At 36.2% G+C, this 14860-nt stretch overlaps 1 protein-coding gene across 3 annotated transcripts in view; it reads right to left on the minus strand.

Annotated features, from left to right (window-relative positions):
- Nucleotides 1-329: 329 nt before the first annotated feature.
- The window catches only part of NRCAM (neuronal cell adhesion molecule), a 73816-nt gene continuing 59285 nt past the window's right edge, over nt 330-14860 (minus strand). The window contains exons 23-32 of one of the 3 annotated variants that reach the window (XM_053463090.1): nt 14543-14747; nt 13827-13949; nt 13456-13641; nt 12635-12670; nt 8485-8541; nt 7968-8081; nt 6843-7001; nt 3652-3783; nt 2362-2440; nt 330-863 (exon numbers count right to left, since the gene is read on the minus strand). In XM_053463090.1, the coding sequence (XP_053319065.1) occupies nt 626-863; nt 2362-2440; nt 3652-3783; nt 6843-7001; nt 7968-8081; nt 8485-8541; nt 12635-12670; nt 13456-13641; nt 13827-13949; nt 14543-14747 (1329 nt within the window). In that variant the 3' untranslated portion in view covers nt 330-625. The remainder of the gene's footprint in view (nt 864-2361; nt 2441-3651; nt 3784-6842; nt 7002-7967; nt 8082-8484; nt 8542-12634; nt 12671-13455; nt 13642-13826; nt 13950-14542; nt 14748-14860) is intronic. The other 2 variants (XM_053463091.1, XM_053463092.1) reach the window with 2 other exon arrangements.

A 14860-nucleotide genomic window follows, 5' to 3' on the forward strand; every position in this document is an offset into this window, starting at 1 on the left:
GAGCATATATTTGGGTCTAGGAAGCATCAGCAAATGCAAAGTACCATACTTAACTTATTTAGCCATCATATATATATATATATTTGTTTCTAGTCTTTGAAAAAAGACATCTTATAGATATACAATAAACTCACCAACTTCACCAACAATGTCCACAAAGACATTGGAGCTCTATACACTGTAATACTACAATAACACTGACAGAGAAAACAGACTTCATACTCGAACAGACTTCATGTGCCCGACCAAGGACTGTATACAAAGATTTTAACTATGGTTTACATATACCGACTTTGTCTTTGAATTGTGTACCATTTCATGCATTACAATTTTTGTAGGGGGGATAACAATCCATGAGCACGTTTCTCAGTTATACTGTAGATTTGTTTCAATTCCTGCACATATTACAAACACTTATGTCCAATACAGAAACAGAACGTGTGCTCGTTTTCCCACTGACATATGGTAGCACTTACAAAAACAGGGGGTATGGTTTTAAAATATCGTTCAATTTACAAATATGTCTTCACGTCGTGATTCTCCGGATCACATTTCATGATACCTGGGTGCATCAGATGTAAGGTGGATACTCGCCATAACGACAAATATTTTGTTCACACAAGCTTTAAACAAAAGAATTCATGGCATTGATGGGAGACGGAGCCTCGGAGCTCTCATTACCTTCCACTGGTTCTTTTTCTTTTTTACCACTATATTGTCCAATGAAAGAGCCGTCTTCATTAAACTGCCCATTTACACCCTCTCCGTAATCGACTAAACTGTCATCACTGTCTTCCTTTTTCACAGTCCTGTCTGACGGTGTTCGGCTGCCTTTCTTAAGAGGCTTGTGATCCTCTGCATCACTGTAACGGAATAAGATGTAGGTTCAAACATCTTTATACATATATATATATATACACACACACACACATTATATATATATATATATATATATATACACACATACATATATACATATATATATAATATAGCAAGGTCTGGCAAGGTAAGACATGCAAGGATTTAGGGTTTCAGCTATATAAACCTACCCTTGTATACATACGTATATATATATATATATATATACACACACATACCAAATAATTTGCAGTAATGTGTTATAATTTAGTGGTGGAAGGAAAAGAGGTAAAGTGTGAATGTGGGCCAAGATTTCTAACTTTCACCCTTACCTTTCAATGAACCTATATAATCCCATAAAAAGAAAGCAGGGAAAACAAATAAAGATTACCTGGATAAAGAGTCAGAGTATAAACGTGTTGCATACTGAAACTGATTAATGCTCCCAATCAGTGTTCCCTCTAAGCTGTGCGCTTGTGTGCGCGCACATAGCTTTTTTAGAGAGCGCACACGTGCAAAAATTGTGCGCACAACAGTTTTTCCCAATAAAAAAAATAAATTAAAAAAAAATATATTTTTTTTTAATACTTTATGCGGCGCGGATATTGTGCGCACAAAAAGAGAAATTTTCTGTGCACGCCAACTAAGAAAAATTAGATGGAACATTGCTCCCAATAACACATCTTGTGTGGGGCTTTCTGGTATATGATTGACACAATAGAATAGATGCTTTGGCCTATATTTATGAAGTGAAAACTATAGTGATTATGATGAAAATGATATGGAGCAACGAGCCAAAATGTCCTTTTAAATTCCATGCATCTTGAGAAATCTTAAAAAAAATGACTTGCGTTATATGTATAGATCACATTGATGCAAAAACACTCCATGTGTGGCTATTAATTTCATGAAACAAAAAAAAAGTACTGATAATGAAAATAGACTTAGTTAAGACAGTTTTGAACTTGTGCTTTATTTGATGGGTATATTGCATATTGAATTTTACTGCATGCAAATCGATGCAGACATGCTTGAGTTATTAGAGTTGTTTGGTTTATCACCCCTGGCAGCTGCCTCTACTTGAAGCATGGACCATACCACGGTAGAAAGTAGAACTTCCATTCAAGTCAATGGGAGTAGCAGCTGCCAATCACATATAATGCTATGTGAACATCGAAGTTTTGCTGCCGTACATGGGATTGGCGTCTGATTCAATGACTTGGGAATACTACTCGGCATGTACAAGAAGTTTACATTAAAACACTTGGAGTTAAATGAGACAGAAGTCTTATGTACTACTGCCTGATTCTATTTCTACACAGTAAAATGTATTCAACAAGTCCATGCAAGAAAGACTACAACGTGCAAAAGAATGAAAACAACTAAACTCTTCTTTTAAGAATAATAACCCTCTTGCACGGTATGTGCCACAGAATAACACTGAAATATAAGTGGATAGCACGAGTAACACTGTGATGACTTCAGTCAAAACCCAAAGCTCACCTGTATTCACCAAACGTTCCATCATCTTCCTTCATGGGTTGGATCTCTGGATCAGCATGGGCATCTTCCTTTTCTTTGACTTTGAATTAAAAGATATTTTAAAATATTGCTTTGCAATCTGATATTTAATTATATGCTTGTTATTTTCAATAGGATGTTGCGAGGGCTGTTGCAAGATCCCCTTGTCTGCCACGTATACTGTGTTCTTTAAATCAATTAATGACCTATAATGTGGGGGTAAGTTCTTCTTACAATTTACAATACTGGGCTCAATAAAAAAAAAATCACTTTTGTTAATTAAATGACATAGATGCAGGAAGAAATGGGCCAGTAAAAATGAAAGTGCATAGTTGTCATGGTAACTAGGTCTGTCATTTTTTAAATCTACTATAAAATTTGCATTTATATGCACAGATTAATTTAAAGCAGGAGTTAACATTTAAATGAAGACTCAAGCAAGGTCGTGATTTAAACATGCAAGTCTAAAAAACACGTAAATGGAAAAAAGGAAACTAACAAAAATACTAGAGATTGGTCTTGGAGCGTTATGTTTATTTTCGGAAATAATAATTTCAAGCATTTGCGGATCCATCAAAGACAATTCCCTGTTTCAAAACCATTGCTGATTAATTTTTCGTGCTACACCAGGTGGGAACTGTACAATAAACCAATGTTACATGTTAATAAGGCAAAGGACAGCGTGTGTTCCAATGTACGACACATTATATTATATTTACACTTAAACTACACTCGACTGGTATTAGCTTGACTACAGCACAGGAATACGGGCGTTCATTAGCCCCCAAATTATTTCACCCCCTCTTCCCCACCTTTTGTATGAGAGGTTCACCTATTCTCTCCTATTGCAATAGTGTTACGGAATCCGCCGGCGCAATATAAATAAGATGTATCGTACCCTAACTGAACGTTTAATAAACGGCTAATTATTACTGTGAAAAAGCTGTCTTTTTAAAACAAAAGAGGTATGCTGTCAGATGTAGAACGCTTCACTTGATTCAACTATGTACCAAGAAGGTTATCAACAGTAAGCTTCTCTTGGAAAAAAGATTGAGGTGGCTCTGCATAATACGTAGCAGAATCAGTGAGATACCTTAAATCGATTAAACTATGCATTAGAGTAAATGTGGCCCTTCTTGGTTGATTCTCCATAATGCATAGTAAAATCAATGATGCTGCACAGGAAAAATGAGGTCCATAAGAGGAGAGTGCGATCACCCCTATCTGGCACTCAATATGTTAATGGATATTTTTAATTCATGCAAATCTTACCTGGGTATTTGCCTCCTTTATTTCTTTTAATAAAGCACACGATCAATAAAACTAAAATAAGGAGAGCCACAGCACACATGAGGCCGATAAACCATCCTTGTGTAGCAATGTCCACTTGCTGGCTTGCCATGGCTGGAAAATCAAAGGGAAATAATGATTAAATGGGATATGAGTTGAAGAATGTGACATTAATATCATTAATATCATTATTGATTGCATGCAGATGTAAATTACTGTTATTCTAAGACAGTAATAATATACAAAGTCTTTATATGGGTCACCCTCGAGCATTAATCAGTTTATTGCGACAGACAACAAACTCATTAAACATCTTTAGCATTCTTAAGATGATTGGTAGTTTTTCTGTCCACATGGTCAAGCTATTTTCCCATGCTATAGTACATTTATATACCAATGTCTAATACACGTAAATGCAGATTTCTTTTTACAAACACACATCTACTTACAACCATCACTAGTTTTAGAAACTGAACACAGGCAAAATCAAGAATTTTCCTTTATCCTGCATGGCATGGTTAAGAAAACGTGGAACAATAGCTACAAATATTTATTAATACTATAAAAATAATGCCATTTAGGGTGAATCTAAATGCACAATTTCAAATTAGCTGCATTTTGAAATAAACTGCTGCTGTGGCTATGTCACTGGCATCAAAGGTTGTCATGAGGTAGCCATGCAGCATTTCTCACTAACCTTGGAATATAGATGTATATATATATATATATATATATATATATATATATATATATATATATATATATATATATATATATATATATAGATATATGTATATATATATATATAGATATATGTATATATATATATATATATTTATATATATATATATATTTATATATATATATATTTATATATATATATATATATATATATCATGTCTACATGCATAAGTAGAAATGACAAATGTTTAACTTTACATGATGCTATCCTCTGTCGTATAACATGATCACACTGTGCACAGTGTATTGTACCATATGTATTAGTTATGTCGAATCCTATATGTATTATAGTCAGGTAGAACACCCAGTGCAGATATGGGTATAAATAGACTGTGTGTATGATCCTGTCCTTTCCCCCCCCCCAATATGTTCTCTCTCAACACTGCATAAACCTATAGCATGGCAATCGTGGATATCAGCATTGTGTATAATTCTTCACGTAATTACATGAGGAAAAGGGTGATGTGCAAACTATAACATGCCATCATTGAGAGATGCATGACCTAATAAATTGCCTCTCCATTCATGTGTTTGGTCATAAATATACAACAAAAGATTTTTCAGCACAGTTAATGAATGCAATGTGTGGCAAGTGGCTCTTTAAAAGAATGGTATTGCATAAGAAGCACTGCAAGCGTGTATCCCAGTGTCAAGTACTGGAGATTAAGATGTATAGGAAACGTATTGATCTACCACACCCAAAACATGCAGATACAGAACAGTTATACCGTGTATTCTTACACAAGGGAAGCAATGTGTTCTACCCTGTGACAGGATAAGAGCCATATGGAATTCAAGCATTGTCTATCAGAATGATCTCTCACTTCTTGAAGCCAGTTATATGTAAAGCCCCAGTACACATACAAGAACTCTCCAAAGTGAATTTGTGATGGCACCATATATTGTTATTAATAGTTTCCATCAAAACGACATTGCTGTTGGGAGCCCTGGCTGGACTGGATTGGTTACAGTAATTGGATACAGTAATAACAGGATTTCAATATTACTCCTCTCGTGTGAGCCCATGTACATTGTTTTCATCATGGGTATGGATTCATGGGTTGTAACCATGCAAATGGCAGAAAGAAAAAAAAATGTGCAGTTTTTATGTATGATTTAAACATGTAAAAAGCTACATGTGTATTCACAATGTGCACAGAGATATGCTTTGGTAGTTCTTTTACTCTGCGTTGCATACTACACACAATTTAACATAAAAAACATTGTTAAGGAGAAGCCAAAATGGCGAAATGCATGGAATTACATTACAATAGATCACAACCACAGTCACTACTAATCCCTCTAGATTGTAAGGTCGTCTGAGGAGGGCCCTCCTCACCTGTTGTCTCTGTAAGTCAATTTGTTACAATTTGTTACATGCTACTTGTTATGTCCTGTCTACCTATTGTATAGAGCTACGGAATTTGATGGCGCTATATCAAACAATAAACAATAATAATAATACATACGAACATGCACCACTATGAAAAATACCAATGTTACCGCATGCCACATCAAAATGTTACTGCATATTCATACAAATAAGAGACGCCCTTACTGCACAACCGCTCAAAGGCAGTTGATCAGGTAGCAGCAGAGAGCCAAGCTTCGGAAATTCAGATGGTACGGATGGAGTTAAATGTTTAACTCCACTGCATTTCCTTATCTATACATCACACTCCTACACGTCATTACTGCATGCCATGCACCTAGACGGGCTCCATTATCCATTATCCAGCATGCTCACACTGTTTGGTAGGCCTCATATTATACATTTGTATTATTTGAGCCTGAGACTAGCTTAGCGCACCGACATTTTTTCTTTTCCCTGTTTGCACATATTTGAGGTTGTTGGCTCCTCATTAGTCTGGTTGCAGCTTGCTGTCCAGGGGTTAATTGGGAGGAGGTTTAATTGCACCTCCCCCAAAACATTAATAAGGTTTTGGTAGCAGTATAAACTGCTTTGTGTGCCCACTATGTAGGAGGTGAGAGTAGGTTCTCACCCTATTGAGAGTGTGCCTTGACGTGGCGGGTGAGCTTAATTATGCTTTGGCCAATTCATATAACCAAAACCTCTCATTTATATTATATTTATATATTTGTTGCCAACTTTATTAGGGTGAGAAGCACAGACAGTATTTTGTTTTTTGTATCCATTATATACCAACTCAGACGGCCATTCTTTAGATGTCTGGAGTTGTGTGAATGTATTTTGTGTAAGCAGTAGACCTGATTTGAAAATATCTGATTGGCCAGGCAATGATCACACAACACAAAATCAAAGAACTATTTTCAGCACATGTACAACATTTTTTGTTTTTTTAAGTAAACCAAACAGAAGGTTTTCTTCAAACACTTTTTCTATATAGAAGTTGACACAAAGCATGCTACTGTTTGGGTGAGGCAGACAGGACAGTGTTTAACCGCCTCACCTGGACCTGTCTGAAAATCCTCTGAACTCGTTATACGATTATGCTCGTCATTAACTTGAACTCTATATAGTGTTGCAGGAGTTAAACCCTTTAACATAGTGAAGCTCCGAGTATCATTTACACATTCTCTTTTCCGATCTTCGTTGCCTACATCAATTTCTGGAAAACACATTGGAATAACTTGTTATGAGCTGCTCACATCAACACGTGGATTGGTTGTATCATTGGCAGCAGTCACATATACATAAACATTGAGTGGTTCTTCTGTGTAAAAGCACTACGGCATTCGCTATACTATACGAAAACGGAGAGCGAATACTCAACCGTCAGTCATTTATTCCATGACGCTGAGTTTTCACTCTTCAGTGCTACCCAAATCCTGTTTAATGTACTTCATTGTAAAAGGTATACAAACAGACAAGGGTTTAGTGTATTCAGTGGAATATATATGGTTTTCCATGCAGGAACTTCAGTTGAGACTTTATAGATTATGGATTTGATGGGACCCCGTGCTTAAATTATTACATACAGACAGGGTGCTAAAGTTTGCAAAAACCACATTACTGAATTATTTTGGCTCTGTACAAGGACGTGGGACCAGTGGGCCATAGGATAACTATTATACGCTATAGTATGTATATCCCAGCCAAGCAATTCTAAAGAAACTTTGTGAATCCAAGGACTATGTCCATTAACTCTGTAATATCCTTAAATTAACCTATTAAGAATACGGAGGGTGGAAACTAAGATATTCCAATAGCATCACACATTGCTGCCTTTTATTCTTGTTTATCCTATAGTCATTTGTTTTTTTTTTTTAATCCTTTTACATGCGTTCTCTAAGGATATTAAAAATAGAGAATAATTTATATATATATATTTTATGAAATATATGCACATTCCACTGAATAGACATGCGTTTATACATTAAGCACTATTCTGGTCTCTAGAGTATATAAACGTCTATGTCAATATAAGACGCTACACACCAAACATTCAAAGTCTCATAGTAATATACTACCAAGGATAACAACAGAAATTCTAGTAAGTGAATATTCTACAAATATTACTTAATATGGCCAATACCGCTATTTAAAGGGAAAGTATAATGAAACAGCTTCTTACTCAAAGCTGCATACTCAAAACAGAACTTCATATCAGGACCCTCATAATCCCAAATGATAATAGCAGACGTGTCGAAAGCAGTTATATTCTTGATCCTGGGATGATTTGGTCGTACTGAATACCATGTAAAAGAAACAAGTACAAAGAATAAACCAAGGCTTTTCAAAAAAAGTATCCACCAAATGTACAATTTTGTCAAGACATCCCAACTAAATGTAAATTTTATGCAATAATTTTAAGTTCCACCTGAAACAAGTCAAGAAACAAGACAAGGCTTAAGGTAATGCTTCAACTGTCCCAGACAAAATAATTGTCCTCGCTAGTATGTTTAGCAAGTCATTATGTAGATCTGTCATTTTATTCTGTCCAAACTTCATGAACTACGTTATTGTTATGTTATTGTTTTAATCTAGATAGACAACATTTATACAGTATACTATAATGTAGTGACTCTGCTAGAAATCCCCAACTAGCAGTACATTTCTGGAAGTTCTGAATAGTAAGAAAAGGACAATACCCTTGTACAGTGTTGTATGTGCTGTGTACATGACAGGGGAAGTGGCAAAAGGAGTTTCTGGAGAATGTCCGTGATGCCAGAGCAAGTCAAGAAAGAAAGCAGAGAAAGAAATGCATACATATTAGCAGTGTTAAGAAACGGCAGACATATAGGCATACTGGTTAGTAAGGGTACTCATGCAAACACACAAATACTACTGTAAAGTTACTTAATGTACTCCAGCACCATTATCAATCCATTTCATAAACTGTAATTTCACCAGTAGTTCCCAGGTACCATCCCTAACCCCTGGAATGATAATGGCTTTCGAGGAGTATTTGAAAATTGGTGCACAAGACACCAATACCAACGCCGTTGGTACTATTTGCTATTTTTAATTGAAATCATGCACAGAAATTGGTTATTTGATCACAGAGATAAAAATAGACCATCTTATAATGTAATACTTAGCAGACAAGTTTTATAATAAAGAATTAAACACACTTTAAAATTCCATGGAACGGTGCTTCGGAACAGGCCCGACTGGTCCTTTGACACACGGGGGAAATGCCTAATGGGCCACTGGCATATAGCACCCCACGCTTACTTGATCTGTCACTTTAGTGACAGTCCTGCCATAGGCGGCCGGTGGCTGGATATATATATATGACCGTACGTATCTAGCCAGCGGCCGCATGTGCATTATTTGGCATTCAGGGCATAGTGATGACACTAACATTAATTATATAATGTTAAGGGCACTGTCCTGAATACATTAACACAAATCCCATGAATAACGATGAATTTGATGTGAAAGGTTGCAGCAGTACATGGAATTTCTCTATGGCATATGCTAAATGTTTACAAATATAACACTAGAGCACCCTGTGCCAATAACACTCGCTCACATTTCTAAATCTGAATGTGTTTTTGTAATTTCACATTCATCTGAAAATCTTTTGTTACTTCAACATAGTTTAAGAAGGTGAGTTCCAGACTATCGTGTGATCCTATAAGCTCCCAAAGCTCACGGGACATGAAGGTGGACTAGTGAAACACTTTATTGGGTGAAATCTGTTACACACACTAAACATTTCGCAATCTACGGCGTAGTAGGTTAGCAGAACAAATCTGTATTGCACATCTACAGTTATATTTAGTAGACCAAAAGTAATAAAAACTAAATATTTTCTTATAAGCTTCAACTCCAATGCCTGTGGTTATACATATATATATGCAGACTGTGCACTAAGCCTGAGTAAGGTTACAGTACACAACATATCACAGGGTAGGCAAGGTTATATGCCATACCTATGCCATAGAAACTAAATCTAGGCATAACTACATCTCTTCCCAGTTGTGATACTGGTTGTACCTCTTGGGTACTAACTTTTGAAGGTTACAGCTTTGATGACCCGTATCTATATTCTGGCTTAGCACCAACATGTCCTAGTAAACAAACTAGCACAGGTACCAATGCATCATTGGTACCATCATTGTAAACATAAGTGAAATACTTCCCTTTGTCCATAAAAAACTGTAAACAGCATAGTTCATTATACCGACCATATTCTGAAACTTCTTAAAGGGACACTCCAGCCCTTTAATCCCTATATTAATTTCCCCCGTAAATTTTCATATTCTCCCCTTTGGAAATTTTCATATTCTCTCCATGAAGGGATTCTGCAGACTGTCCCCCTACCAAAGCACATATGTGCAATATTCACTGCCAGCTCAACCACTAATGCGAGAATTCTAGGTTTAATGCAAATATATATATGAAAATATATGCATTCGTTATTTCTGGGACTTTAAGCAACACTAGACTATCCCTTCAAAATAGTAACATAATCATTATTTAACTAAAAGACAGATTTGACAGATTTGGTTATATACCTTCATTTCAAAAAAATAACAACTCACAATGCTCGGTTATGATGTATTAACTATTAGTATTAACAATTGCAAAATGAATTCAATCATATATTTTTTTTTTCAGTACACCCTAAAGCTCTACGACACTGCTATTGCCACCTTGTGGAACAAATCACATCACCGGGTGGAGAAGAATATTATATTTTCAAGGCAGTAACTAATACAGAACAGAAAAGTTGAAATATAATATAAATATCATGTTTATAAAACATAAAACCATGTTATTTATACTTAAACAGAGCTACACAAAAACAGGCCAGGTTTTCAGGGTAATACTATGTGCACACAAAATAAATAGTTGTTTTTAACCAACAGGGAAGAGTTGGTTGCTGCTGATTAAACAGCCTTCCTTGATCATAACCAATAACCTGAAATAGGTTATTAACCCCCTGGTTTAGAAGTGGGGGACTGTGGCCCCTTGGACCTGCTGCCCTTTGTTGTTCCGGATTCCCTGTAATTTTGGGATACAAGGGCAATGCAAGATTTGTTTTCTATATCGAAACAAAAGAATGGATGTAACTGAAGGTCATCATAATAAAATTTATGTTTACAATTTAAGTATAGAATGTTTTGCTAATAAATTTATTGAGGGGAAAAAGGCTGTTTAGACTGACAATATAGCAAAATGGAGGCATTTAAAAGACTTTCTTCATTAGAATACAGAAAAAGAGCACTGATTTTGATTAACATTCAATCAACTGACATTGCCACTAGATTACTAATTGGACTTTATTTGTTCTGCAGACAGCCTTTTTTGTTAAAAAAAAAAAAAAAAAAAAAAAAAAAAAAAAGAGAAAGAAAAGGATTCTTTAGAATTTTTTTTTCCAAAGTGACTAGGTCTGATTTCCGTTTATTGATAATATACATAATAAGTATTACATACACTAAATATATCATAAGCCAGAAAAAAGAAAACCATGACACGCTTGTTCTGCAGAACTATATAACACAGGCCACACAACAAACGCTTGTTTAGCTGAACACAAAAGGAGCCCTGGGAAGTAAAAAGACTTGGCTGCGCTACTAAAATTCTGCGCCTTCGTTTTGTACAATATTGTAAATGGGCCAAAGGAGGATAAAAAAAGGCTTAAAACAGCTGTTTACTATTCAGATGGTTTATCAGCAATACAAAATTAGCCTTGAGTTAATTTGGCATTCAACGTTCAAATATATTTTAAAAGGGACAGTATAGCCATCTAATGCACTTCTGCAGAATCCCCCATATGCATTTGCCCCTTTCCTCAAACGCCTCTCCTTACAAGTAATATACTTACCTCCCGTCAGCTCCAGCTCGGCAAATGCTGCGTGTGGGGGTCTGTGCGCATGTACGGAAAGTGCTTCCACTGATCTCAATAGGAGCAGTTTCCTACCATTGACTGGCTGCTTTTAGCACAAGCACATAGGTCTACTTACTGTTATTAATGGCTGATGTTAAAAATGGAGACGCTATCTGCCTATTGGGAAATCACATTTATAGGTGAGCTGCTGCCAGCTGAAAGGGTAACTCTTACCACTTTTTTTTTAATTATCAGTATCCAATCAAAAAAATAAAAACACACAAGATTTCTTAAAGTGTATTTTTAAACAGTTCTACTTTTTGGATAGTACAATTGTTATGTTAGCCCAATCTGCTAGACAAACACATCGACTCCTTATCATAAAGCCAGTGGTATATCTAGGAGGGGAATGGACTTCATTAGCATTGAGATAAAGAACTAGCTTAGTTTGGTAAACATCACAATCCAGGTCAGCAGATAAAGGAGGTTAATTGGACCAAAATGAAATTAAGCCAAACTGTTGTGAATGCAAACATACAATACTATATACAGCTCTGTGCTTTATGCTCAAGGAGAGAAAGATTTTTTCCATGTGATGTCACCCTTTCAGAAATACAAATCGCCAACATCATATGGGCCATGGTTACCTTTTTCATAGGCTAATGCTGAGCCTCTCCCAAAAATAAGATGGAGCCAGGTTTTGGGAAACAACTATAAACTGACTCAATCTGAGCTCAAGTAGTTTCTGTGATTTACACTATAAATTATTTTATTTACAAAATGACATCATGTAACTTATAAAAAAGATACAGATCAACAGAATTTAATATTTGGTCAAAACGTGTTTGTCTAGGGGAAGAGGGCAATGACTTAAAACATCCAGCATTTGCTTACTGCTACATACAAAAGATGCACTTTACTTTTACACATTCAGAATGACATGCAAGCGTTTATTTTACCTTTTCCTGCACCCACGGCAGGTGGGAGAATACCAGCTTTAAATGAAAACAAAACGACACTGTATAAATGAGATACAACACAGGGACACAAACATCAACGCAGACACAATATTCCAACTACATTGCAACCGACTGCCACTGGACAGGTATCCAAAATGGAAAAGCCTGCAAATCTCCGAGGGATGATGACCTATACCTCTCATCATCCACTGCCAGCCAATGATGTAAAGTAGAGTTTTAGGCTATAGGAGGATCATGTGATTTTAATTTCAAATACAGCTGGACATTTACAGAACCCTTGCCCTCTGGCTATCAAATAAAATGTAACAAAACATTTGCGTCATCGAAACAATATTAGGCATGATGACCTAAAAGAGAAGAATTACAACAAGACTGATTACTACTATGGAGGGATATAGCATAGTATGTGAGGGCAACAACATGTGGAAACACCGCAATGTATGTTACTTTACCGTTATAGCAGAATAGAGGCATAAATCCTCATGACATTTGAAATACAAAAGCTGGGATCAAAAAAATGCATTCTTTGTCTCCAAAGTCAGCTTGCGCCGCAATAGAACAGAAGAGATGACAGGAGGAATGACATCTCCTCCGATAAATATAAAGGCCACATTTTCATACTTGATTACACCCCACAGAGATAAAGGAAAACGACAAAGCAATATAAAAAAGCACAGAATTACATTTTTATTAATTTGTATTGTTTTTAGATTACATTGGTTTTCTTCTGTACATGAAAATGTGGTGGTGGCTTCTTATTTACACACAGTTAAGGGAAGAAGTTATGTTTTGGTACATACCCATCTTACCTTCATCCATAGCCGTTATCGCTTCTTGTGTAATTTGGCTTCCAGGCCCCACCGCAGTGTGGGCGTAAAAATAAAACTTATAGCGGGTGCCTTGGTTCAGGTTCTTTAAAATAATATTTGATTCATTTGCGGGTACTAGAATTTCAACAGGGGGTCCTAGTTCATGGGTGTTGTTAACTGGAATTAATAAAATATTATTGTTTATTAAAATTTTTTGCATGAACGACAATACATAAAACAGCAGCCCTCCAGAAATGTGCCATGTATTCCAAATTCATGCCCAGGTTTCGTAGGGGTATGCAAACATATGGAAACATATATACCGCTTGCATCTTGTGCTTTGATAATCCCTTCTTACTTACTTGATTGGTATTTCAATGTGTAATGTGTCAGGATCCCATTTGGATGAGCAGGTGGGTGCCATGCAAGGGTTAATGAGTCGATAGTTCGATCAACAATATCCAAAAATGATGGAGCACTGGGAACTTTGAAAATAGAGAAATTAGGTTTTTTTGTACCTTGCACTGTATATCAGTTTACCCAAAGTCATTATTTTTTCCTCAGTTGAAGGCATACATAAAGTGTTAGATATGTAACAGAATAGAATGCTCTATTTATAATTAAGGACCAGGAGGAATACACAGACTGTGAGTATGACCACATGTGCTGTGAAAGACACATGGAGCATGGCCAAGCATTGCAAAACTCAAGGGGGCAGAAAGGGACAACAACCTCTCTGAAATTAAACTTTCTCTCATTCAAACAGACATCAAAATAGCTCTCTAGATGTGAAAGCAATTGTATTTTGTATGCATTTGTGTTTTTAAGCTTGGCAATGACACTATGACAATATTTCTCCCCTTTTTTAAAATGCACTGATAAGTACAGTGACGGATCAGAGCGTTAACTGTTTCCATACAGAAAAGACGTGCGGTAAAACATTTTGTAAGTAAAGCCAAATGTGGCAAATGTATTAAACTTATAGTGTGTATTCCACTATAAAAAAAATGAGCAGGTAAAGGATAAAAGAAATCACAATTCGCTGACCGAAGCGGCTAAGTGACCATGTATGCTTTACCTCCTTCTGGAGTTTCAAAAAATTTATTGACGCTGGACGGGCCTTCCCCTTTGCCATTGACAACTCGCACATTTAGAACATAGTGGGTATTGGGTTCTAGGCCTGGGATCATGCCGTGGGTCCGGTTTCCAGCAAACGTTAACATCCTCTTTTCCATATGCCGTCGATGTCTATTTGTTCGATTATGGGACTTCCAGTAATAGACCTACAGAACCGGGAGATAAAGGTCCAAAGAAAATAACATGAATGAAAGAGAACCAGAACTGGGAAACGTAAGGCTCAGTAACATTTACACAGAGGATAGCATTTCCGTCACTG

The sequence above is a fragment of the Spea bombifrons genome, chromosome 4 (genome assembly GCF_027358695.1).
Source record: "Spea bombifrons isolate aSpeBom1 chromosome 4, aSpeBom1.2.pri, whole genome shotgun sequence".
Lineage (NCBI taxonomy): Eukaryota > Metazoa > Chordata > Amphibia > Anura > Pelobatidae > Spea > Spea bombifrons.